Source organism: Adiantum capillus-veneris, chromosome 14 (assembly GCF_014529385.1).
Source record: "Adiantum capillus-veneris isolate H3 chromosome 14, ASM1452938v2, whole genome shotgun sequence".
In the NCBI taxonomy this organism is placed as follows: domain Eukaryota; kingdom Viridiplantae; phylum Streptophyta; class Polypodiopsida; order Polypodiales; family Pteridaceae; genus Adiantum; species Adiantum capillus-veneris.
In genome coordinates, this window is record NC_140944.1 from 136,055,335 (window position 1) to 136,082,658 (window position 27,324).

The 27,324-nt window shown below is 44.5% G+C and overlaps 1 protein-coding gene across 3 annotated transcripts in view; it reads right to left on the reverse strand.

Annotated features, from left to right (window-relative positions):
• Positions 1–27,034, reverse strand: part of LOC147443198 (cell division cycle protein 48-related / CDC48-like protein) — a 60,234-nt gene extending 33,200 nt beyond the window's left edge. Inside the window, exons 1-7 of one of the 3 annotated variants that reach the window (XM_086529099.1) lie at positions 26,884–27,034; positions 25,982–26,770; positions 25,219–25,272; positions 25,005–25,100; positions 22,968–24,779; positions 22,694–22,882; positions 22,445–22,584 (exon numbers count right to left, since the gene is read on the reverse strand). In XM_086529099.1, the coding sequence (XP_086385225.1) occupies positions 22,445–22,584; positions 22,694–22,882; positions 22,968–24,779; positions 25,005–25,100; positions 25,219–25,272; positions 25,982–26,119 (2,429 nt within the window). In that variant the 5' untranslated portion in view covers positions 26,120–26,770; positions 26,884–27,034. Of the gene's footprint in view, positions 1–22,444; positions 22,585–22,693; positions 22,883–22,967; positions 24,780–25,004; positions 25,101–25,218; positions 25,273–25,981; positions 26,863–26,883 lie in introns of those variants that run through there. The other 2 variants (XM_086529101.1, XM_086529100.1) reach the window with 2 other exon arrangements.
• Positions 27,035–27,324: the final 290 nt, after the last annotated feature.

Below are 27,324 nucleotides of genomic sequence, written 5' to 3' on the forward strand. Positions count from 1 at the left end.
TTGTCCAGCATAGTACTTCACCGTATTGCTCTCCATTTGAAGAAAGATGGATCTTGGAGAATGTGCATCGCCCCGCTTCGCATGACTCATCAACTCTTGAATAAAAGCTGACTTCTGTTCCAAGCAGTGATCTCAGATCTCTGTAGGTAGACCCAAGGTAAACCGCTCAATCTGTTCTCTGAATGAGATCTTCTTGAATGAAGAGACGGGTAGAAAAGAGCTCCAGAATCTTTCACAGTAAGAATTCATTGTATCGCTCTTGGTCATCCAAAGATGGTTCCAAGCAGCTCGTATATCTCGTTCAAACTCTTGAGTCAACCAAGAAGAAATAAAAAGCCTCTTGAATTTCAGCCATGTAACTGGCACAGTCTTGCTTAATAGAAGCGTGGACCACCAAGTGCGAGCATTCCCCTTAAAATAAGAAGCAGCTCTCCGAATCTTGGAGTGCTCTGAATAGCGTCCTCTTGCAAAAGCGATGTCAAACTGCTGTATAAAAGACAAAGCCTTCGAAGCATCGGAGTATCCCGAAAAAGTATCAAAACTTGAGTGCTTGGCCACCTTCCTTAAACTCTCAAACTTTCTTGCTTTTATCTTCGAGAAAGTCATACTGGTTGGCTTTGTGAAAATTCTTCTTGTTCGCATAGAAGTTTCCGTTTGTCAGAGTCTGAACTGTCCGTAGACGAGTCCTCTGTAGAATTGTCACTCACTGAGCGAGATTTAGACTTCTTTGCCTTTTTCTTGCCCTTTCCAAAGCGTTGTTTCTTGCTTCGCTTTTTGCTTTTTCTGTCTTCTTCGCTCGAGTCTGAAGAGCTAGAAGAAGTGTCAGAAGAAGAAGAAGAACTTGGTAGGCCTTCAAACTTGACACGCTTCTTCTGTTTCTTTGCCTTGTCGAATGTCGATCGACGACCCAAATATCCCGGGAAGTCAGTGCCTTTCTTCTGCTTTTTGCCGTGCTTTTTGTCTTTCTTTTGCACGTCGAAAAGCTAAGCAATCAGTGCATTAACCACGTTCTCCAGTTCCTTCTCCATATATTTCTTGGAGGCAGAAGGTTTCTTGAGAGCGGGTTTCGGGAGTGGTGTTGTGGTTCTCTGCCACTCCATCTGTACCTCTTCCAAAGAGGTCTGGTTCATATATTTTGCCATCTTCGGGTCCTTGGCAAAATTGAGCATCATCTTTGTTGCATCGCCAATCAATTGACGACGCTCCATCTCTCGCTACTCCGCCTGAGTAGGCCTAGGCGGGCCATACTCCGTGCTGGAATCTTCGTTGTGATCCTTGCCCGCATCTCCAGATGCAGAGGGAGTCGACTGATCATTGCCTCAAGCCAAAGGTGCCGCGGAAAAAAAATTTGGGGATCGGATTTCCCATAGAAGAGAAATCGGCCGTGCTTTGATACCACTGTAACAGACTTGGACACTCCCAAGCCAAGAATCAATCGCGACAGCACCAAATAACCACTTCAAAACAATTCACAGATCACAATAGATTTGCACTGGCCCCGCGGAGTTCCGTGCCTAGAGATATTGGCCCCAAAGACTGGCGCCCCTTTCGGTATTTCTTTTTGTATTAATCAGTTCAAAGTACAAGAGAGTGGCTCGGGATTCACTCTCAGACTCTGCGTCCAGATGCTGTGAGAAGTGAAAGCCCAAGCCACTATTTAAAGGTTTACAAGGGATGCCCAAAAGCAGAGCCCCATAAAGCTTCATAATCAAAAGCATCTGCTCTCTCTCTCTCAGAGAGTTTAACTAAAAACAAAAAGCATTCTCTCTCTTTTTCTCATTGCGTGGAGTCCAAAAAGCAACCCACGCACTACTTTTTCTCAGCGCTTTTTCCGCCGCAATTTTCGAAAGCGCCGTACACTACTGCTGCCGCGTGGCACCCCTGACAGAATTAGGGTTTGCTGAATCAGGGTTTCAGCCTGAAATTAGGGTTTGCTGCAAATTAAGGTTTTTGGCAGATTTTAGGGTTTGCAGGAATTTCAGGGTTTCAGCCAGAAATTAGGGTTTCTGCTATCTGCCATGTCATCACTTTGTGACAACAACAACAAGAAGCAAATCGCGTTGGGATGGCTCAACATTAAGAAGCGAATCGCGTTGCGATGGCACAACAAGAAGCGGATCTCCGTGCCTTGGATCGCGAAGCACACTTGGCGACCGAGGAACGAGAAGAAAGAAAAGCAAAAAAAAAAAAGGCTAACCTGGAACAAGCGCGCTTGGCAGCCGAAAAGAAGAAGGAAGACTTGGATCGTGAACACAAAGACAGAATGGCAGCCTTGGAGCGCGAGCGCGACGCACGCGAAGAAAGAAGAGTGGCCTTGGAGCGCCAGCGCAACGGACGCGAAGAAAGAAGAGCGGCCTTGAAGTTAGAGCGTGAGACCCAAAGAGAACAACGCATGAACGACTTGGTCCTACATGTCCTCACCTTGAAACCCGAGCCAGTCAAAGATGTTGGTGGTTTTGCAAGTGGCGCAAGCCGCGATTCGAACTCCAACAACCCCGTGACAGAGAAGATCACGTTCAGTAAGTATGATGGTAAGATGGATGCTACGATTATTCATTCTTGGTTGCATCAATTTAATGCTTATTTTGCGACAACTAAGAAGACAAGGAATAGCAAGGTTTTGACGGTAGCCATGTATCTTGCCGGTGATGCCATAAATTGGTACCACGCATGGCAAGAGGCACAGTTGGCCGCGCACCCAGAGGAAGCCGACGAAGACATGCCCCTTTCCTTCAATTGGGCTGACTTCCAAGACAAGCTCAAGGAGCGGTTCATGCCACCACGGTACCTGGCATGTTTGAAGGACGATTAGCGTGCTCTCAAGCAAAATGGTATGCCAGTTATGTCTTTCTCTAATCGTGTTGTGCAGCTCGGCACCCAATTACGCAAATTGGATGATGAGCGCAAGGAGGCTTTCATTTTCGGGCTGGACGACTATATCAGGTTTGATTTCGAAGTCCTTGACCCAATCGATCTCAACAAGGCAGTAGCGATTGCACTCGCACAAAAGATGAAGCACAACAAGGGAAAGCCTAAGGAAAACAAGACTTCTCCAAGTACCACACAGACTTCTCAGAACCGGCAAAATGATAAGAACGGTAAGAATGGTAACTCTTCTAGCCAATCTTCCTCTAGTCTCTCAAAAAAGAACTCTCCAAATGAACCTAAGGGTAAAGTAACAAAATTACTAAACCTAAGCTCACTCCGTATGAAAAAGCAGAACAAGGAATTTTAGGAGGATACATCACGTCAGAGAGCAAAGCATTTATTCTAAGGAAGGTCGTTATCATTGTCACATTAAGGGTCACATAAAAAGAACATGTCCTAAGCTTGACTCTAATGACTCTAAAGAATCCACAAAAGCCACTTCCTCTGTCAATGCAATAAATGACAACATGAGTGTGCTTCAAGTTTCTCATGACCCTCCCATTGATGAGTCTCTCATTAAATGTTATGGTCATATGACGGGGCAACGTTTTGTCATATTGTTTGACCCAGGCAATATGCATGATGTGATTAGTCCCTCTTGTTGAGAGAGCCCGCCTAGAGGTTAGTCAAAAATCTCCTCTCGAGGTCTCTGGCTTCCCTCCCGGTATGGACTCTCTCATCACGAAAGAGTGCCTTGATGTGTTGTTTACAGTTCAACAAGCTGCTTTCCGTTTAAAAAAAAATTAGTCTCTCCTCTCTCAGGATATGATATGATTTTGGGCATTCGATAGTTTCGTGAGCATAACCCTCTCATTGATTGGGCGGAAAATACGTTCACTTTCAATGCCAAAAGTGATTCTCCCATTGTCATTCGTGGAGAGAAAGTTGTTCATTCTTCATCTCTCATTTCTAATGTGCAAGCGAAGATTGCAAAGAACCAGGAGAAGGAGACTCTAACAGTCTTGTCTTCTCCAGAGCATGACACACATGATTTGCATGATGATCAGCATGATAATGATTTGCATGATGATAAGCATGATGATTTGAATGATAATGATGAGCATGATGATTTGGATGACAATCACAAGCATGATGATTTGCATGATCACGATGTGATTTCGCACGAGCATGATGATTTGTAGGAAAAAGATGTGATTGTCCACAAGGATGATGGTTTAGTTGATACTTTTTCTAGTGAAGCTAACCTCATTGCAGATTCGATCCCACGCGAAGAACCAATCTTGGCCCTCAAGTCTAGGTCTAGAGATTCCCCACAAGAAGTATTATGTGTTCGAATGATTAGTCAGCACGCATTGTTCGAGTGATTCATTCATGATGCTTTCCTGTATTTTACTCAGCGTCTTTATGTGATCCCTTTTCCTAGGTATGACATATTGTACGTTGAGCACGTTTCACTCATGAATGAGCACGGATGTATGCGGATTGTTCATGAAAAGCTGAAAAGTATGCATTCAAGGAAGTCACATTCCATGTCTCTTCCTTGGCATGACACAGTTTCCGAAAGAGCACAAGAAAGATTGAGCATCAAGCATCGGCATTTCCATTGTGATTTGCCACAGTTGATTGACTTAGATCATAAAGTCATGATTTGACCCCATTGTTTGCGTGTGTTTGATGAACGGTTTGGCACTCCGACTATATGTTCATCTGCATTGCATACACAGTGTATTCGAAGGAATAGTATTTTTCCAGTCACTTTACATAGAATGGGTATGTTCATGTTTTTGTGTTGGAAGTGGTTTTTGGAATTTTTAACCATGGAGATTCTTGAAGAAGGTAGACGCATGACGAAGTTGAAGCATTGAAGGAGCCACAGATGACTTTGTGTCGCTTTTTGCGTGGCCCAAAGAAGCAAGCGTTGCAGACCTTTATGAAGTTCAAGTATCGCACGACCCACACATCAGAGTGGGCCGGCGAAGAGTCCTTTTCAAGATTCCAAACATTGTTGGCGATCTCCCTCGACGCCATACAATTCGTTACCAATACCTCACTTTGAAAAGGAGGGGATATCACGTGACACATCCAACCCTATGTGTCCGTGGACAAGCTACAACATGACCAGGGTTCAATTCAGTCAAGTCAGTCTAGAATAGAAAGTGATATGGCACTTTTGTGAGTCTGTTGGCAGACAGTGCATGTCTAGACACTTAAGAGTAGATGCATATCCTCTGGTTGCACACAGCATGATCATCAGCATTACCATCAGATTCCATTAGGATCATTTTCTAGTGCATTGAACCTATTTTTTCTATTTTTGACATTTTTCACTTATTTATTAAGTGACTTTTGTTGGGAAACTGGGTAGGGCAAATTCCATAAGATAATATATAAGAAAACCAAGGCTAGCATTCCACAACAGAAGAGGTAGCAGGAGCATTGCTCAACAGGCAACTTCTCAAGCAAGAACCAGCAAAACCTGGCGTTTTTCTCCTCAAGGTGAAGCTGGCGTTTTTCAGCATTAAGCACCAGCGTTTTGGAAGCCCTGTACCAGCGTTTTCTAGCCCTGCCTTGTAGCGATTTCAGCCCTGCACGTCAGCATTTTTAGCCTTCATCTCAGCACTTGCAGAATCAGCCAATCCAACGTTTTTAAAGGACAGCAGAGGCAGCGTTTTCAGCCAGTGAAAAGCAGGGGTTTGGATAGCATCAAAGCAGCGTTTTTCAGTCGGGTTTGCAGCAGATTTAGCAACCTATCTCAGCGTTTTTCATGGACTGCTATTCAGCGTTTTTAAAGGGCAGCAAAACAGCGTTTTTCCCAGCACCATAACAGCATTTTTCTTCAGCAGTAAGACAGTAGCAAAGCATTACAAAGCATTCAGTTTCAGCCTTAGCTTCGTCATCGTCGTCCGCACTATTGACCTCGGCATAGCAGCCTTTAGACTCATTGCATCAACCCCTCGTATCAAATTGTGCAATCAATAGCACAGACCTCTCTCGCCATCGAGAGAGGGGCCATTGGAGGAGGGTTTGACAACTTTCTGGTGTCATATTCTTCTCTCTCTATCTCTAAGACTCATGCACCTTCATTCACAGTGTTCACCACTTTGTTTGTGTCCATTGCACTCTCTCACTAAAGGAACGGAAGGCTCTCCCTTCCGTAAGTAAAAGGAACCCTTGAGCACAGTTATGTGCGGTTGTTTTGCGGTTTCTCACGTGTGTTGTTGTAGATTTCATGCTTGGAGTGTCTAAGCCTATTACATATATAATAACTATATGTATTCTTTTAAAAAAAATATTGATTTTCCTCTCTTTGATCACACAGAAAGCTTCTTCATCCTCTTCTGTTTTTGTATCTTCTTCCGATTCCATAGTTTCCACTTGTAAACTGATGTACGATCAGTTTACTTGTCGAAAAAGCAAACAGCTTACGCTCTGATGCCGATCTTTAGTTCTTTGATCAATACAAAATAAAGTATAGAGAAGGAGCTTTATGTTCCAAACATGGCCTTCAACCTACTTTTTGTAGCTAGCTTAGATTCCCAAGGAGCACAAGTTCTCTTTGGCAGGGGCTAGGTTACAATCTTCAATTCATTTTGTCACGTGACACATCAAACCCTATGTGTCCGTGGACCAGTTGCAGCACGACAAGGGTTCAATTAGTCCAGTCAGTTTGGATTAGAAGTGATCTGGCACTTTTGTGAGTCTATTCGTAGACCGTGCATGCCCAATCACTTAATGTAGATGCATCTCCTCTGGTTGCACACAACATGATCATAAGCATTCCCATCAGAATCCTTCAGGGGAATTTTCCAGTGCATTTAACCTATTTTCCCTATTTTTGACATTTTTCACTTATTATTTTTAAGTGACTTTCGTTGGATAGTAGGTAGGGCAATTTTGCTAAGTTTGTGAGTAAGCAAACCAAAGCTAGCACTATTTGGCAGAAGAGGCAGCAGGAGCATTCGCTCAACATGCAACTTCTCAGCAGAACCCCAAGCCCTAGCGTTTTTGCTCCACAGCAACCACCTAGCGTTTTTGGACCAGATCAGCCAGCGTTTTTGCTTTTGCAGATCCCTGGCAACAGAAGACTCAACAAGAAGCCTAGTGTTTTGCATTTGCAGAACAACCGGCGACAAATTGCAGATTTTCAGCCCTAGCATTTTTGCATTTGCATCATCACCAAGCGTTTTGCAGATTCACCGCGACGGAACATCAAGAACCATCAGCGTTTTCAGTTTTCAGTTTTCAGCCCTTAGACACCGCAGATAAAGTCCCGAACCTCACAGATCTCACCTTTCCGCAGCAGTTCCTCGCTGCACGGTCAGTTTCCACAAGGTTTACAGTTTCAGCCCGGAAAACGCAGATTTCAGCATCCGCGTTTTCAGCGCGTCGCCGTCGCATCGTCGCCATCGACATCGTCACTGACATAGAGTCAGAATTCAGCAGATACAAGATTTGCAGATTTCAGCCCTTAGAGTTTCCAGATTTCAGCCCGTCTCGTCGTCGTCCTCATCGTTGTCCACATCGTCGGCAAGTCCAAGCATTGTAGAGATTTGTGCAATCATAAGTAGACCGCTCTTGCCATAGAGAGTGGGGCCTTCGAAGGAGGGTTTTACAACGTCTCTGGTGTCGTATTCTCTTCTCTCTCTATCTCTCAGTCTCATACACTTGCACGCACAGTGTCCATTCACTTTGCTTGCAATCATTGCACTCTCTCATTAAGAACGGAAGGCTCTCCCTTCCATAAGAACGAAAAGGAACCTTGAGCACAGTTTGGAGCACTCATCTTGAGCAAAGTTCAAACATTCATTCCGCTGCACCTAACATTGGTATCAGTGTATCACTCCAAGGAAAGAATCACAAGAATCACATAAATTTTTTTGCTTATTGCGGTCGCACAAACCCAAGTTCGCTTGGGCGTGTCGATTCCTAATCGTGTTTTTGAAGAGTGACAGGAATCCCAGGAAAGAAGGGCTTGTCCAGCCTCCCCTTGTGCCTCTTTTCACTCATTGAGAGCAGACCGTGCACTTAGCGGCCGGCCAATCGACGTATGGTGGGAAAAAGCAACCTTGATGTGAGCGCAAGGCCACCAAGGGGTGGGCCCGCGGAAAGGAGGAGAACTCGGGTGAAGAGAAGATCCTTCTCTAACACCGATTGCAAGCAAAAGAAGAACCTTAAGACCCAAGACCCTCAAGAACCAAAGAACCTCAAGACCCTCAAGAACCTCAAGAACTCAAGACCCACAAGAACCCAAGTTCCTCGTGAACTTAAGAATCCAAGACAACAAGAACCCGCAAGAACCCACGACTTCAGTGGATGGTCATCACTCGAAGCAGAATGGATACTTCGCTTAGAGGTGATGAGCATGAGAGAGGCGAAGAAGAATTTTCCCTACCAGGAGGTTTTTCCGACCTTGCCCCTTCCCCATCTACGTCAAGGATTGCACTAACTGCTATGGAGACTTTCTACAAGATGGTGATGGACATGAAGTTCGAACGCGAAGCAAGAGAAGCAGAAAGAAAGATAGGACATACAGAAAGAATGGCAACCATAGACCGTGAGCACGAGCAAGCGCGCTTGGAAGCCGAAGAAAGTAAAGCAGAATTTGATGGAGAGACCAAAGCAAGAAAAGCAATGAACGACCGACACACGAAAGAGATGTTGCGACTCTTTTCTTAAGTGTAGGCACAGATACAAGAGATTCGGGAAAAGGAGACTCTCTCAGTCTCTTCTTCTCCCAAGCATGACACACATGATTTACATGATGATTTGAATGACAATGATAAGCATGATGATTTGCATGATCAAGATGTGATTTCTCACAAGCATGATGAGTTGCATGAAAAGGATGTGATTGTTCACAAGAAGGATGATGTGTTAGTTGATACTTTCTCTAGTGAAGCTAACCTCATTGCAAAGACGATCAATCACGAAGACCCCATCTTGGCTCTCGAGCCTAGGTCCAAAGAACCCCCTCAGGAAGAACCGATCTTGGCTCTCGACCCTCGGTCCAAAGAACCCTCACAGGAAGTATTATGTGTTCGCATGATCAGTCAACACGCATTGTTCGAGTGTTTCATTCGTGATCGGTTCCTGTATTTTCGTCAGTGTCTTTATGTGATCCCTTTTACTAGGCATGACATATTGTACGTTGAGCACGTTTCACTCATGAATGAGCACGAATGTATGCGGATTGTTCATGAAAAGCTGAAAAGTAAGTATGTAAGGAAGTCACATTCCATGTCTCTTCCTTGGCATGACACATTTGTAGAAAGAGCACATGAAAGTATGAGAACCAAACATGGGCATTTCCATTGTGAATTGCCACAGTTGATTGCTTTAGATCAAAAGAGAAAGATTCGATCTCATTGTTTGCGTGTATGTAATGAACGGTTTGGCACTCCGTCTATTTGTTCATCCACATTGCATGCACAGTCTTTGAGGAAGACAAGATTTTTCCCACTCGCTTTACATGGAATAGGTATGTTCATGTTTTTGTGTTGGAAATGGGTTCAGGAATTTTCAGCCATGGAGATTCTTGAAGAAGAAAGAAGCATGACTCTAGACGAAGTTGAAGCATTGAAGGAGCCACAGAAGACTTTGTCGCTTTCGACGCGGCCCAGAGAAGCAAGCATTGCAGACCTTTATGAAGTTCAAGTACCGCACGACCCACACATCCGGGTGAGTCGGCGAAGAGTCCCTTCCCGGATTCCGGATGTTGTTGGCGATCTCCCTCGACGCCATACAGTTCGGTACCAATACCTCATGTCACCAGCGTGTGACTACTATCTATCCTTTTTGTTGATTTCTTTCTTATTCTTTATTTATTTTCACTTTTTGGAAACACCCCTCGGGAAATCTAACTGCCTTGCATTGCATAGCTAGTGTGGAACTGTTCAGAGGGAGTCCAGGCATGAGGGCAAGAGAGCACTAAGGTTGGACAAGGACTATGGTTAGCCAAAGTGGGGTCATTGACTAGCCAAAGTGGAATCCTTTGCTACAAAGGCTACATTTCAGTTCTTAGTGTGGCTGCAGTGTACAAAAAGGGTCAGATGACCTAGAAAGATACAATGGCAACATCTCCTAAAATTTAGGGAACTGCTATTTTGGGACCTGAAAATGTGTTCGCGTCATTATCTCCGGAATGACAAGGGGAACATTTTATTACTCTGCCGTGAAGTCAACTGGGCAACCGGTCGGGAGATTTTTAGGCGGCAACCCCGAAACGGGAAATGGCCTGTAAATGTGCCAATTGGCACATTTCTGTGCACTTTCCTCATGCATGAAGAAGTGGCGCTGATTTTAGAGGAAGGAGGCTCATTTTCAAGCTTTTGTCACAGGTTGAGAGCTATGGAGTGCTTCCTTTCCCTCTTATGTACAGTGTGGTGCCAGGAGTGATGCCCTGCACGCTACGCACTACCCTCTCTCTCCCCTATGGCAGTATGTTATGCCCCTCTAGTGGGCTTTTCAATTGACCAATGTACAGTTGTGTGGGTTCATGCGCGATTGCCGAGGCAAGAGCCTCTTGCACAGGTACTGGATTAGCTAGCGGCTAATCCCCCACAGGTACAGGTGATTCGGAGAGGTTTCACGTGCGAAATCTCGTCCGATTCAAAGGGCAAGTAGCCCTACATGTGCGGGAGCTCGAGGACTCGCTACGGATGCGACCGGCACGCAAAACGGAGCCCAAAACGGTGAATTACAGCCTGCTGTGTCTTTTTGCAGGTTAAGGGTTTTGGCCCTAAATGGACCCTAATACCCCCAGGAGGTTCGGGGACGCGAGGGGACCACTGTACAGGTGATCTGGCGCATTTTCGGGGCAGAAAACAGAGAATTCAGCGTGCTGCAGATTCTCGCCAGGTTTTGCAAAAAGTGTGTATGCGTCGGGAAAGTCATCCAATGCGTGGGAATATTGACTGTGAAGGGTCCTAGTATAGTTATGCTGCCGAAATTGGGCCAAAACAGTTGAAATTCAGCCAAGGTTGTGCAGGGCAGCTTGTAGGGAACCACAACGTTTATTCCCTCTTTTAAAGAATAAAGAAATACCGAAAGGGGCGCCTATTTAGGGGCCAATCTGATGTCAGTCTTCTCATACAGGTGCAATCTAGCAGCCTATATCCCTTTCCTCTTTGTTGTGTCTTGAAAGTACAGGTAAAGTGGGCGACAAATTAAATGGGTGAAAGCAAATAAGGTTTAAGTCTAAGGTCTACCGCCCTTTTTGGATTAAGCAGGCCGGTTTCATGGTTCCATGGCCAGGATTAAATCACTTTTTCCTATAGAAGTGAGCCTTGGTCAGTTTGGGCTTGAAGACACAGGGGATCATAGACCAGACACAGGGAATTGCAATTATGGTTGACAGACCGGATGATGTGACTGAAGAAGTTTCCTCCTCACAGGGTCAACAGACACATGAAGTGGGTGAGTCTTCATGACCACCACAGACGGATGATGATATATTCAGGACCCAGTTGGCTACTGCTGTGGCTATGTTCACACAGGTAATGCAGAACCCGAGGTTTTTAGCCTTTCTACAACCTCCTCTTTCGTCTCAGCAAGTTGGGTCGCTGGATCATATTCAAAAGCCTGTTAAGGCTCAAGCACAGGTGATTCATACCGCAGAATCAATGGAAACACCTGTACACTTGACGAAGACCATGCAATCTCCAAAGCTTGTGCCTACGGTGCAAGAACAGGTGGCTGAAATGCCAGTCTTTCAAGCTGTACCAGTTCAGCCAGCCACCTTTCAGCAGCCTATAGTTGGTTCTAATGGGCAGGGAAGCAACCTACAGGCTATGCAACAAGTCTTCCCACCACCTTCAATACACCCTGGCTATTTTGGAGGTGGATCATTTCACCTGGAAATCAGTTTTACACGCCAAGAACAGTGTTCGGGGGTGCTCAAACGATGATGCCTAACCCCATGTATGGTGTCATGGGCATGCAACCAGGGTTTCAAAGCACTCAGGGCCAATTTGATGCCACAGGCAAATTTTGGTATGGCTGGAATTACGAATCAACAGCCAAATATGGCATTTCCAGGTCAACTTAATAGCGGTCAAGGAACACATATGAACCCTACCAGTGTTCCCATGTTTCAGTCACTTCCATATGACAACTTAACGCCACTGGAGAGGCCAACTCCGTACAAAGAAGGTGACAAAGGTGTGACATTCACGATCTTTACAGGGTTTGATGATAGGAAGAAGGCTCTCTCATTCCTCCAACAGTTTGACAAGGCCTATGCAGGGGGAAACTTTACAAAGGCTTCAAAGGTCCGCAAGGCAGCCACTTTCTTGACAGGGAATGCGGGACAATGGTGGACAACTTTATTGCTTCAAGGGCAACAAGCTCCGTGCACATGGATTTACTTCAAGCATATTTTTGCAGCAGCATGGTCATCTGATGACTTTGAAGCAGATGTCATGACAGAATGGCACCAGCTTAATGCTGCTACTTGCAAGAATCTGGATGACTACAACCGGAAGTTTTGGAAAGCTCTACTTCCAGTAACTTTCTATAGGTTTGTGCCATTGATAGAACAGATTGAAAAATATTGTTGTGGCCTACCCAAAGGATTGAGAAAGTACTGCACGAAGACCAAAGTCACTACCTTGACGCAGCTCATCGAGGTAGCAAACACTGGCAATGGTTTGCTCAAGGAAGAAGATTGTGAATTTAATACTGGTGTCAAGGAAGGATCAGCCAAGAAAAATTCAGCGAAGAAGTACGTTCCCAATGAGGTTCCTAAAGGGACTCAGGAGCCAGCCAACGCAGGGAAAGGCAAAGCTACGACTGAATCAGAAAAGGGACCAGCAAAGAAATGGAAAAGACGTTTTCCTCGCAAGTCGGAAGAGCAAAAGAAGGCCTTGAGGTCAAAGAACAAATGCTTTATCTGTGAGCAGCCTGGCCACATTGCTTACAATTGTCCTCAAAAGAAAAGGCCAGCTGATTCTGAAGACAAGGAGGACAGGAAAGGAAAGAGGCCCATGGCTCGTCTAGTGCCAGATATGGTGGACGACAAGCCAAATTCATATGCAAGTGAGCTTTGCAGAGCATGGGGAAAGGTCAGGGATCAAACAGTGCTTATCTTCTTTGATCCAGGTGCCAAAGCCAACTTCATTTCCCCAGAATTGGCTTCAAAGTTAGGAATCAGACCTGAAGAGATGGGGTATACAGCAGAGGCAGGTTTGGCATGTCCTGGCCATACAGAGGCTGTGACACCTATCATCGAAAAGTTGCGCCTACATATCCAATCCTATGTAGATGTTGAAGAATTTTACATCAAGCCACTGGACGGATGTGATGTGTTGCTAGGTATTCCTTGGTTGTTTCGTGTACAGGAAATCATGGATGCCTACAACAAAAAGATCATTGTACAGAGCAGGGGAAAGACTCACATTCTGGATGTAAAGCTTAAAGGGGAGTCTATTCCCACTGTATCAGCTTCTGCTATTACTTCTGTAATGAAAAAGCATCTTTCTACGTACTTGGTTTTTGCACGTGAAGTGTCAGATTGTGATGAATCAAATTTATCTGTGTTAGATAAAGAAAGGTCAATGTTTTTACAACAGTATAGTGACTGTTTTTCCGATTCATTACCGTCTCAATTACCGCCAGAGAGACCCGAGGACCATGCGATAGATTTGGTGCCAGGCAATAGCCCACCAAATAAGCCTCCGTACAGGGTTAGTGCGGCTTAGCAAAAAGAGATAATGAGCCAAGTACAGGAGCTGTTAGAAAAGGGGCTGATTCAACCCAGTTCATCTCCATTCTGTTCTCCAATGTTTTTGGTGCAAAAAAAGGATGGCTCATGGCATATGTGCATCGATTACCTTGCACTGAACAAGAATACCATCAAGAATAGGTTCCCTATACCTAGAATTGATGATATTCTGGACAAATTAGAAGGAGTAGCTATGTTTAGCAAGATAGATCTAAAGAGTGGGTACCATCAGATCTGCATTAGATCAGAGGATGTGCACAAGACTGCTTTTAGAACAACGTTTGGCCTTTACGAATTTTTAGTGATGCCCTTTGGTCTCACAACTGCTCCTGCTACGTTTAATAGGATGATGGACAGAATTTTCCGTCCACACTAGCAGTTTGTTGGTACATTCTTTGATGACATGATAGTTACTCAAAGAATGAAGAGGAGCATAGGCATCACTTTGCCATTGTGTTCAAAGAGCTACGCAGCCATAGGTTGCTCATCAATGCAAAGAAAAGTGAATTTTTTCTGGAAGAGATTCACTTTCTGGGACATATTGTCTCAAAGGATGGTGTCAGAATGGATCCTGCAAAAGTTGAAGCGATCAAGTCATGGCCAGATTTGAAGACGGTGCACGATGTCCGAAGCTTCTTGGGACTATGCTCCTATTACAGAAGGTTTATCCGAAATTTCGCTGAGATTGCTTCGCCTTTACATGCTCTACGAAGAAGACAGTCACCTTTAGATGGACACAGAAAGAGATTTCAGCTTTTAATCTCTTAAAGGAAAAGATGACTTCAGATCCAGTCATTGTTTTGCCAGATCTTAGGAAGTCATTTGTGGTCCAGTGCGACGCCTGCGGTAGTAGCATTGGTGCAGTGCTAATGCAAGATGGCAGGGTAGTAGAGCCTATGAGAGTAGAATCTTGCAAGGGCCAGAAAAGACTATGCAGGTCTATGAAAAAGAACTGCAAGCCGTGATTCATGCGCTTTTAAGTTGGAAACACTACCTGCTAGGTGCAGATTTCGTTGTCCAACCGGATCATCAGACCTTGCGATACTTCTTGACACAGGCAAAGCTATCTGAGAAGCATATGCGATGGGCAAATATCTTGTCCATGTTCCATTTTCAGATTGTGCATGTGGAAGGCAAGAAGAACGTTGTGGCTGATGCGTTGTCAAGGAAGCCACAAATTTCAGCTGTGTCAATTCCTTATCATCATGAGCTTGATGATATGAGGGAACAGTATGCAAATGATGAAGATTTTGCAAGGGTCTTCGAGCAGCTAATGAATGGACAACGTCATGAACACTATCTCCTCAAAGATGGCTTCATGATGATGCATGGCAGATTGTGTGTCACAAAGCCATTGCGACGCAAAGTTATGGAAGAGAGTCATGTCCCACCGTATGCAGGGCATCATGGTATCGATGCTACAGTTAAAGCGGTTGAGACATTCTTCTATTGGCCTACATTGAGAAGAGATGTGGATGCCTTTGTGCGAGAATGCCTAATATGCCAAAAGGTCAAGTTTGACAGGCAAAAGGCACCAGGGTTATTGCAACCACTGCCTATTCCAGATAAACCATAGGAAAGTATTGCTATGGATTTTATCTTTGATCTTCCGAGAACGCAGACAGGAAATGATGGTATTTGGACTATCATTTGCAGATTCAGCAAGCAGGCTCATTTTATTCCTGTCAAGAAGAAGATAAAGCCAGATCAGATGACACGCTTGTTTATTAGCAATATTCTCAAGTATCATGGCATGCCACAATCGATTGTTAGCGATCGTGATCCACGCATGACAAGTTTGTTTTGGAGAGGCTTGTTTGAGAATATGGGCACAACCCTCAAATTCTCTTCGTCATTTCATCCTCAAACAGATGGGCAGTCAGAAGAGGAAAATTCTACTGTCTTAGATCTGCTGAAGTGCTATGTGTCAGAGCATAAAGGAAAGTGGGAGCAATATTTGCCATTGGTGGAGTATGCATACAATAATACAGTGCATTCATCAACTAGCAAGGCACCTTTTGAGATAGTTGAAGGTGGCAAGAAAGTTCCTCCCATACTGCATACAAAGGACAAGATATTTGAAGCAGACAAGTATGTTCAGGACATGGATGAAATGTACAAGAAGGTCAAAGTGGCCTTAGAAAAGAGTCAAGCAAAGCAAAAGAAAGCAGCTGATCGTCACCGTCGTGAAGTGGTATTTTCACTTGGTGATTGAGTGCTTCTACGCTTTGAAAAGGCAAGGTTAAAGAAGATGAAGGGCAAGGAAAGACTGTTTCCAAAGCTCAGCATGCGTTACTATGGGCCTTTTCAAGTATGCGACATAATCAATGATGTTGCATATAGGCTAAAATTGCCTGAGAGTTGGAAGATTCACGATGCGTTTCATGTGAGTCTTCTCAGACCCTATGTGGGTGATGTGCCAGAGGATATGCCAGCTGAAGATCAGCCGGAAGTCGAGGAACTTGACGAGATCTTGGTCCCGGAACAGATTTTGGCACATAAAGAAAGAAAAGTGAAAGGCAAGGTTGCTAGGCGTTACTTGGTGAAGTTCAGAAACTATCCACCAATGGATGCTAAGTAGATGGAAGAAGGTGAACTTGCAGAGTCACCAACTGTGTTATCACTTTACCTTGAAGCCTTCGATTTACAACCTACCTTGACCCCTTGAGTTTCAGAGCTACATGGATTGTCAGTGTGACAATGGCTTCTGAAAGAAATGATGTACATGGTATTTTAAGTGAGCTCAAATCAAGTACATGTTACATGAATGTTAGAGCTGTACAGATTGTCAGTTTGGCAATTGCTCTTGTGGAAAGTCCAAAAGTTTCGTTAGTGCTATAGAAGTGAGTATTTCTTGTCAGTTTGTCAAGGATACAGTAATTGCTTCTATTAAAGGGTACATGTGTAACTGCATTCTTAAACTGTCGGTTTGGATATGCTCGAAAGTGTTAATGGATCCAACGTGTACTAAAAGACAGTGGCAAAATGCGTAGCTACCATTTTGTCATTGGAAAGTTAATGACTCAAAGCAATGGCAGAGTGCGAAGCAGCTACCACTATGTCATTGGGACAGGGTTCACACGCAGGCAATACATGTGTCGACGAGGTGTTGAATACACCAGGGTTGACAATGAGCATGTATGTGTCGTAGATGTGTCGACAGGTGTTGAATACACCAGTGTTGACTGTGAGCATGTACGACATAGATGCAAACGAGGACGTTTGAGATTTCAAGAGGGGGGTATGTCACCAGCGTGTGACTACTATCTATCCTTTCTATTGATTTCTTTCTTATTATTTATTTATTTTCACTTTTTGGAAACACCCCTCAGGAAATCTAACTGCCCTGCATTGCATAGCTAGTGTGGAACTGTTCAGAGGGAGTCCAGGCCTGAGGGCAAGCGAGCACTAAGGTTGGACAAGGACTATGGTTAGCCAAAGTGGGGTCATTGACTAGCCAAAGTGGAATCCTTTGCTACAGAGGCTACATTTCAGTTCCTGGTGTGGCTGCAGTGTACAAAGAGGGTCAGATGACCTAGAAAGATACAATGGCAACATCTCCTAAAATTTAGGGAATTGCTATTTTGGGACCTGAAAATGTGTTCGCGTCATTATCTCCGGAATGACAAGGGGAACATTTTATTACTCTGCCGTGAAGTCAACTGGGCAACCGGTCGGGAGGTTTTTAGGCGGCAACCCCGAAACGTGAAATGGCCTGTAAATGTGCCAAGTGGCACATTTTGTGCACTTTCCTCATGCATGAAGAAGTGGCGCTGATTTTAGAGGAAGGAGGCTCATTTTCAAGCTTCTGTCAACAGGTTGAGAGCTATGGAGTGCTTCCCTTCCCTCTTATGTACAGTGCGGTGCCAGGAGTGATGCCCTGCACGCTACGTACTACCCTCTCTCTCCCCTATGGCAGTATGTTATGCCCCTCTAGTGGGTTTTTCAATTGACCAATGTCCAGTTGTGTGGATTCATGCACGATTGCGGAGGCAAGAGCCTCTTGCACAAGTACTGGATTAGCTAGCGGCTAATCCCCCGCAGGTACAGGTGATTCGGAGAGGTTTCACGTGCGAAATCTCGTCCGATTCAAAGGGCAAGTAGCCCTACAGGTGCGGGAGCTCGAGGACTTGCTACGAATGCGACCGGCACGCAAAACGGAGCCCGAAACAGTGAATTACAGCCTGCTGTGTATTTTTGCAGGTTTAGGGTTTTGGCCCTAAACGGACCCTAATACCCCCAGGAGGTTTGGGGACGCGAGGGGACCGCTGTACAAGTGATCTGGCACATTATCGGGGCAGAAAACAGAGAATTCAGCGTGCTGCAGATTCTCGCCAGGTTTTGCAAAGTGTCTGTATGCGTCGGGAAAGTCATCCAATGCGTGGGAATACTGACTGTGAAGGGTCCTAGTAGAGTTATGCTGCCAACATCAGGCCAAAACATTTGAAATTCAGCCAAGGTTGTGCGGGGCAGCTTGTAGGGAACCATAACGTTTATTCCCTCTTTTAAAGAATAAAGAAATACCGAAAGGGGCGCCTATTTAGGGGCCAATTTGGTGTCGGTCTTCTCATACAGGTGCAATCTAGCAGCCTGTATCCCTTTCCCCTATGTTGTGTCTTGAAAGTACAGGTAAAGTGGGCGACAAATTAAATGGGTGAAAGCAAATAAGGTTTAAGTCTAAGGTCTACCGCCCTTTTTGGATTAAACAGGCCGGTTTCACCTCACTTTGAAAAGGAGGGGATGTCACGTGACACATCCAACCCTATGTGTCCGTGGACAAGCTACAGCACGACAAGGGTTCAGACAATCCGGTCAATCTAGATTAGAAGTGATCTGGCACTTTTGTGAGTCTATTCGTAGACCATGCATACACAGTCGCCTAGTGTAGATGCATATTCTCTAGTTGCACAGAGCATGATCATAAGCATTCCCATCAAAATCCATCAAAATCCTTCAGGGGAATTTTCCAGTGCATTTAACCTATTTTCCCTATTTTTGACATTTTTCACTTATTATTTTTAAGTGACTTTTGTTGGAAAGTAGGTAGGGCAATTTTGCTAAGTTTGTATATAAGCAAATCAAAGCTAGCACTATTTGGCAGAAGAGGCAGCAGGAGCGTTCGCTCAAGATGCAACTTCTCAGCAGAACCCCAAGCCCTAGCGTTTTTGCTCCACAGCAACCACCTAGCGTTTGGAGCAGATCAGCCAGCGTTTTTGATTTTGCAGATCCCTGGCGACAGAAGACTTAACAAGAAGCCTAGCGTTTTGCATTTGCAAAACAACCGGCGACAAATTGCAGATTTTCAGCCCTAGCGTTTTTGCATCTGCATCATCACCAAGCGTTTTGCAGATTCACCACGACGGAACATCAAGAACCATCAGCGTTTTCAGTTTTCAGCCCTTAGACACCGCAGATAAAGTCCCAAACCTCGCAGATCTCACCTTCCCGCAGCAATTCCTCGCCGCACGGTCAGTTTCCGCAAGGTTTATAGTTTCAGCCCGAAAAAACGCAGATTTCAGCATCTGCGTTTTCAACGCGTCGTCATCGCATCGTCGCCATCGACATTGTCACTGACATAAGAGTCAGAATTCAGCAGATACAAGATTTGCAAATTTCAGTTTCCAGATTTCAGCCCGTCTCGTTGTCGTCCTCATCGTCGTCAACATCGTCGGCAAGTCCAAGCATTGTAGAGATTTGTGCAATCATAAGTAGACCGCTCTGGCCATAGAGAGTGGGGCCTTCGGAGGAGCGTTTTACAACGTCTCTGGTGTCGTATTCTCTTCTCTCTCTATCTCTCAGTCTCATACACTTGCACGCACAGTGTCCATTCACTTTGTCTGTGATCATTGCACTCTCTCATTAAGAACGGAAGGCTCTCCCTTCCATAAGAACGAAAAGGAACCTTGAGCACAGTTCAGAGCACTCATCTTGAGCAAAGTTCAAACATTCATTCCGCTACACCTTACACATTTGTTCTTGCACATGGTGGGCGAGAACGGTCTCTCTTCAAGTTCACTGCTCTTCTTTCTCATGGAGCAGGGTCTTCTTCATTGTCACTTGCTAGATTTGGCCATTTGAACTACAAACAACTACAGAATGCAATTGTAGAAGGTAGCTAGGAGCCTCCCATGGAGGAATTGTCAAACATTCGCTCTCAATCAGGCATTTGCAATTCTTATTAGTTGGGCAAGCAACATGGAAAGGCCTTTCCAAAACTAGGACTAGAATCGTGCTTTGAAGCCACTTGCGCTAATTCATGCAGAGTTATGGGGACCTATATTTGTTTCATCCTTCAATGGATTTTTATTCATGTTGGTGTTAGTGGACGATTTTAGCAGGTACTTTCTTAAAGCTCAAGTCAGAGGCATTAATGTATTCCAAAGATCGCAGGACTATCGTCGAGAAAGAAAAGGATCATCACGAGGCCCTAGAAAAGCATCAAACTGTACACTCTTATCTTCTCCTTTTAAATCCTTAATCCTTCTATGTCTTCAAAGGTGTCAATTAATCGTACGTATGCAGCCTCAAAAGTCGTGCCAAAAGTTGGAGGCATTCCTCCTCCGTACACTAAACTAAACCCACTCTAATAGAGTGTATGAGGGTTCCCGAACATACTAGGCATAGCTCCATACGTTCTTGGGGCCCATGTAACCAAGCATCTTTGCTCCATATGTGCCAAAAGCACCCATGCCATGTGGCCCAGAAGCACACACACCAATGTGATATCGTCCAAAATCACACATCCTTGTGCCATATAGTCCAAAAGCACCGCACCTACTCCACAAGGCCCGACGCACCTAATTGAAACATCCAACTCTTGGCTGCCATATCTGAGTACGCAAGGTTCTTGACCAAAAAGCAGAGAAACAATGATGCCCAATGCTGGCAACTGCGCATCGGCTGCATCTTCATTGCAATGACTGTTGAATCTGCTATTGGCTAACAATTGAGTTGAATCCCTTCTTATTCCTTGAAGCCTTGGTCAATTTCCCCTTCGCTTTGACTTTAGACTTTGGGTGAACCAATCTTTTCCATTGCCGATGACTATGTTCATCTGTTGAACCTTCATGTGTTTTGCATACCTTGTGGATCATCAGAATAAGTAAAAAGACGCTCGATCAAAAAGGTAGACTTTGGCTTGCCTAGCCCAATCTTGAAGGTCAGCAGGATTTAATAATGCCGTAGAATGCTCTGCGTGTACTTCTTCTCATCATCATCCGCTTCTGCCTCCTCGTCTTTGACTTCCTCTTCCACATACTCATACTCCTCTTCGTTGGAATTTCAAGGATGTGTTGGATCCATGCGTAGCAAAAGCTCTCAATTCAATGGTTGGAACTAAGTTCGATTGCTGTAGAAATCAATCATCAGATTGGGCTCTCCATAGGAGAAGAATCAACTGGTTCTCCAATACCACTAAAATTGGCAAGTCACCAAATAAGGCTGTAAAACAGAACAACAACATGACGAACACATCGAAAACAACAAACTTGAACTGAAAGGGACAGGAGACAAGACATAGTGGAGAGAGTTCCCCACTCAGATGCATTCGCCCCTAACATAGGCGCACTTGCGGTACTTTCTATTAGCTTGAGTTGTGTGCACAACTGCCGGCGTGGGCCCGCTCGTAAACTTACTCCTCACACTCGGCTCATACTTAAAGGCAAGTGGGTCCGCTTTACAAAGCCCCCGAAAAGCTCTAAGCTTTTAAAACTAGTGCCCAAAAGCTTAAAAAGTGCACTTCTTTCATAACTAGCACCAAAAGCAACCCAACGTAGGTCCTGCCAGGTCACCCAAGCCCATATAGTGCCACGTCAGCCCTGCCATACAGTGCCATGTCATCAGCAGCGTGAAAGACGCCGCAATTTGAGGAGGCTGAGCACGGCTCCAGCTCTGGTCCAGTCTCAATCAGCCCTTCCTCTCCAGGCTCAGTCGTCTCTTCCTCTCCTCTTTTGATACAGTCAAGTCATGCCACGTCACCAAGTTGTGATAATCGCCACCAGCTCCATCATGCATAACACTATATATACCTTCATAAGTTCAGAATAGTCTGAACTCACAAATTATAAGAGGGAATAAAGCACTCCTAAAACTATAAAAGCAAGGGACACAAGAAAAGAAAAGAAAAACAAAAACAAACAAACAAACTAACTAAATCACTTTGTTTGCTACAAAACAAAACTAGATAAAACAAAGCATTATTAACTTAAAAATGTTTTTAGAAGGCCTTACAGCGGACTAGAACTTAGAGCTAGTATATGCTCCCACATGCAAACCCTACATACACATAAGAGCATATGGAATTCTACCATGTTCTAAGGCTGACACAGCTTTCATGCATTTTGACATTCATATTGGCACCTTCAGCCATGGTACAGATGGTTCATAGTCTTTAGCCTATAGGAAGGCCACCACGTGTAGCATGGCTGTTGAAATTCAACTCTTTAACTTGAGTCTTTTTAGTAGAGTGCAAACAAAACAAGGAAACCTCCTGGGATTCACACATGTGGAAGAGGGTACTAAGGAACTTATTTTGCTGCAGGTTGCTTGAGATACAGAGTTGCCACATGCCTTGGCCTCGGTTGGTCACATGTAGTAACTAATAGCCCCCTACAAGGAGCAGTCGCTCTGGCTAAGCAATGTATGGAAAGTTACCAGATTTCAAGCCACACAGGAGGCAAATAAAAGTTTTGGCATAAACCTGGTACAATTCTACTAGCATAAAGCATGACTACCAGTATCATTTCCTATGATAAAAACAAACAAACTCATTGGTAACCAGATTATTAACAAATGTGCATACAGCTTAAAACAGTGTACAAATCTTGAAATACCTACATGGAGCTACCAAAGACAGTGGCCACTTGTTCTTCAACTTCAACTTGAGGTATCTTTGCTGTTGCCAAAAATAATACTGGCAAATTTGAAGGAAATTCTGCTAGAAGCATCGACAGAACTGCTCTCAGTTGAGAGCTTGCCTACATGCACATGGACTTTAGCATGAGATATATACTTATGAAATCCACATTCTCATACCATTAAGTTAGCTCGGAAGCTAAGCACATATTTTTGGTAAATGATGCTTACAGTATCCCACCATAAATCAATCTGCGGTAAATACAGCACAGCAGGAGTTGTTCTCCTGGCTTCTCGGAAAATACTCACAAGTGCCTCTTCACAAGATCTTGAGCTCATATCCGCAAGCAAAGAAGGCAAAGAGATTGAATGGATAGGAAACTTTTCCAACTCATGCAGGACAGCCGGACCAATGTGTTCCTATTTGAACCAGCACAAAATATTAGTCCACTAATGTGTACCTGCAACATGTTATTTGCAAGAAATGTCTTTCCAAAATGTTCACCATGCCAGCTGCTTCTTTTCCGCATATCAGAAGTCTCGGCCGATAGACAAATGGAAATGATGATCCATATCGAAGGGTCGAAAATGCAGCTAGCTGATCAGCATCCTCAGTGTCAGCAGGAAACTTTGATTTACCTTCGTTTTTATTCATCGGAAAAATTCGCGAAACGCTATCCAGGATGCATGTTAGTTGATTTTGCAAGCAAGGAGACACAATGGAAGACAGGGGCATAGACTGGACAAGGGTACCCCTTTGCGCAGCTGGTGTTATAGTAGACATTGCTTCTAGAAAATCCAGACGCTTCACTTGAACAGAACTTACATCAATAAGCAGTGGATCATTGCTTGTGTAAACCTGTGGATACCTTTTCCGAAAAGCTCCAATAGCTGCCTCAGTACACAGAGCCTTGAGATCCGCTCCACAATAGCCAACACAAGCACCCGCAAGTTCCTTACACAACTCATCATCCAAATGCTCCTTCCAAGGTCTTGTATGAATCTTCAGAATTTCTTCCCTGGCCTTTGAATCAGGTAAAGAAAACGTCAACTCTCGATCAAATCTTCCAGGTCTCCTCAAAGCTCCATCGATAGCATCAACTCTGTTCGTAGCACCGATAACTATTACCTGCCCAAGGGCATCTAAACCGTCCATAAGAGCAAGAAGCGTAGAGACAATGGAATTATGGATCTGCTCTTGTCTGCTTGACCGAACTGGAGCCAAGCCATCAATCTCATCAAAAAAGATGATGGAAGGCTGATTCCGCTGAGCTTCCTCAAAAAGCAACCTCAGTTGTCTTTCGGCCTCACCGACCCATTTGCTGAGAACATCAGCTCCTTTACGCATGTAAAAGTTGACTTTTTGTCCTGCACGAGATGCTGAAGCAGCAAGTGCTCTTGCTATTAATGTCTTGCCTGTCCCAGGAGGTCCACAAAGCAGAACGCCTCTTGGAGGTTTAATCCCATAATGTTTGAAAAAATTTGGGTAAAGGAGCGGAAAAAACACAATTTCCTTTAAAGACTGCACATAATCTGCAAGTCCGCCAACTTGATCAAAGGTTACAGATTCATCTACCTGCAAAGGTTGGATGTCAGCTCCACCTTTGTGACTCAGGCCCGCCGTAGGAATTCCACCTGCCCACTGATCACCAGAATGACCCCAAGGAGTACCTCCGGCACTCATACCTCTACCTTGAAACCCTGATAAATCAAGGCCACCGAAAGGCCATGATGGACCAGAGAGAGATCCTCCCTTCAACCATGGTGGACCTTGACTCTGAACAATCTCATCAATCAACAGAGAGTCGTCCGAGTCAGCATCCCTAGATGATCGATACCTCTTCTCAGCCTTTGAAGTGAGTCGCTTTCCATCTCGATTGCGCTTCACTCCGGTTTGAAAGGAAAATGGCTTGGAGATGGGTCTTTGTTGATGGACTGGCCTATCTTCGTGCTGTGGTGAGAAACGTTGAACCTCTGTTCGATTGCGCAAAGCATAGCGTCTTCTTCCCTCTCCCTCTTCATCTTCTTCGTCTTCCCTCTCTTCCTCCTCTCTTTCCTCCTCTTCATTTTCTTCATCCTCGTCTTGATCTTCCTCTTCCTCATCACCAATGTCACCATCATCTTCACCCTCGTCTTCAACATCATCTTCCTCAGAAGAGCCTTGTTCCTCCTCTTCAGAGGATTGAGGAGAGCTCTGACTTAAACGTCTAGTTTCTCTGCGGGGCCTGAGCCCTTCTCTTCTTGGCTGGGCCTGATCTTCATCTTGACTAGACTTTGCTTCATTCCTTCCAGAACGGGGCTGCCTATATGTCCTGGTCTGCAAAGAATATCGGTGCATCATTAGCTGATACTAGATTTCAACCCTTGTTAACTGCAAATAGATTACCAAGCACCAACCTAAACCTAACTACTATTACCAAAAGATATCTCGACTGTTGAAATGTAACTACATACATCAGCAAGTCGGGTTTGCTTTTGCCCCTCTCTTTGATTCAGACAGTCCAGAAAAACTAAATCTTTGCCACAAAGGAAAAGCACTCACCACCTCAAAGTCGTCTTCATTGTCACTATATGAAATGTACTCTCTATGAGTAGCCGGCCTCCTTTTTCTAGAAGACCGCCGCAAATTGGCTGCTGGCTGTGAAATTCATGGATCAGTCCACAATAAAGGGAGTGAATAATTGGGAGCCCGGTAAGCAAGGCAAAGTTTCAAGTAAATAACAGGTCTTTACAATGCTACATAAAGAAAACTCAACCTGATTTTGAGCATTTGGCTCCCGGGTAGAAGTAGTGGATGACACAGCGCGTCCCTAGCAAACAGCCAATCAAATTAAATGCCAAGCATTAATAAGATTAGTTCCAAAGAACGAGGTAACACTGATGAGCAAGCAGGTAGATATATTTATCCTGGTCACTAAAATGTCCCATAGCACATGAATTAATAAGGAAGTACCCTCCATAATGAACCGCAAATAATATACAGCTTACACTTCTTCACCTAGCTAGCTACACTCTTGAAGAACGTGGTTATTGCTGTAAACGCAAGAGCCCACCACACACTTGAGCTGTCCAAAAGCATTTTTCTTGAATAACCTTTGAAACGAAATAACCTTTGAAACCAAGAACTTTATTGCAGCTTCAGTCAAATACATGCAATAAATAAAGCATTTCTGTAGAATTATCCCTTCTGAACCTGGACTCTGCTGCCAACAAAATAGCCTACTGTGAATACATTGATAACATTTCCAGCAATAACCCAGCCAACCCATGCAACTTTGCGAAAGACTCATTTTAAGATTCTCAAGTTGGTGGAAAGCATACAAAGCACTAAGTCGTGTTTCTCAGAAGCATTGGAAAAGTTGTAAATTAAAACCGAGCAAGCATACAAGGAATATGTCGACCAAAGCGGTATCGATGTTTCATTTGCCACTCCACTTATAACTCTATAGTTTATCTTGCTACAACAGATAAAGAAATAATACTGCAATAAAAGCAAACCACCAAGAGACCAGTCCATACCCGACGAAGCATCTTGGCTATTTGAGATGCACTTCTCCTATCACGACCCCTTTTCTTCGATTTAGGGTAGTAGAGCTGGTGGCGGAGGAAATGATGATGGCCTGATCTCCCTCCAGTACGAGTGTGCACAGGTGACATTTCCTCCAGCCACACAAAAAGAGGCTTGTTTGCAACTGTCTACATGCAATTCGGGAAGAACAAGTACATCTTTCCCTTTAATGCACAGATGACCCCAAAATCCCCACACAAAAAGTAAGATTGCCACCATAAAAGTTAATTGCACTTTTGAGGGAAAGCTTGCTGCATGAAAACTATGCAGATCGCCAAAGAAGTTGATATTGAGTTTTGAAGTCGGATGTTAGCGTCAAAACCTCCTCCTACAATAGAGAGGTTGGCGCAAAAGTTTCAATTCACGTTGAAAAGATCTCTCAAGCGGCTACCATATGCAACTTTTCATGGTAGGTAGCCCTAACCACTGCAGAATTTCAACAGATTTACAAGAGAGGATGCTGGCGGAGGTAGATCGCTGTGCAATTCACAATGTAAAAAATTGCGGTTTTTCTTGAACTCTGTCGACTCGAACAGACAAATGATAGCTTGCCTGCGCGAGTTTTCGCATCTCGAGAGCCAAAAATGCAAGAAGAAGACGCTGAGGATGGCGGAGCTTGGCCGGAGCTGTCAGCAGAGCTTGATGAGGGTGCGCGCCGCCACCACGTCCAATAAAATCACCATCGCCGTGATCAGAAAGCGCCCCGTTTGCGACAAAGAACTTCTTTTATACTACTCTTTCTGCGAAGGAGAAGGAGAAGCGTCAGCAGCCATGGAAACACTTGGGAAAAATGCTGATGATACAAATGATGATACAAATGAAAGCATGACAAAATGCAGCAAAATTTTCATACAGGGAACGCGGGAATTTGTGCTGGTATGAAGCCTGAAGGCTGAGTTCGACGCGAGAAGCAAGCAAAGTAATTGTAGAGGCTGTATGTGTGAACAATTTTGGAAAAAGACTAAGTTGAGGCATCTTTTGAGATCTTCGCTTGGTGATTTCAAGGGAGAATGCTCTCTCTCTCTCTCCCCCCCCCCCCCCCCCCCCCCCCCCCAAAACACACCAACGAGGCAAAGCTCTCTCTCTTTCTAGTCGTTCCAAACCCTCTCGCCCCCCTTCACCGACCTTCTCTGCATCATATCCAAAAAGCTCTCGCTATCGCTCATTGACTTCTCTCTCCTTCATAAACATGCTCTTTCGCAGTCTTGAGCAGTTTTTTGTTGTAGATATTGGCCAAGCGCAAAGCAGTGCCTTTTTGGAGGGTAAAGGAGCAGGGCAACAAAGGGGTGGTGGG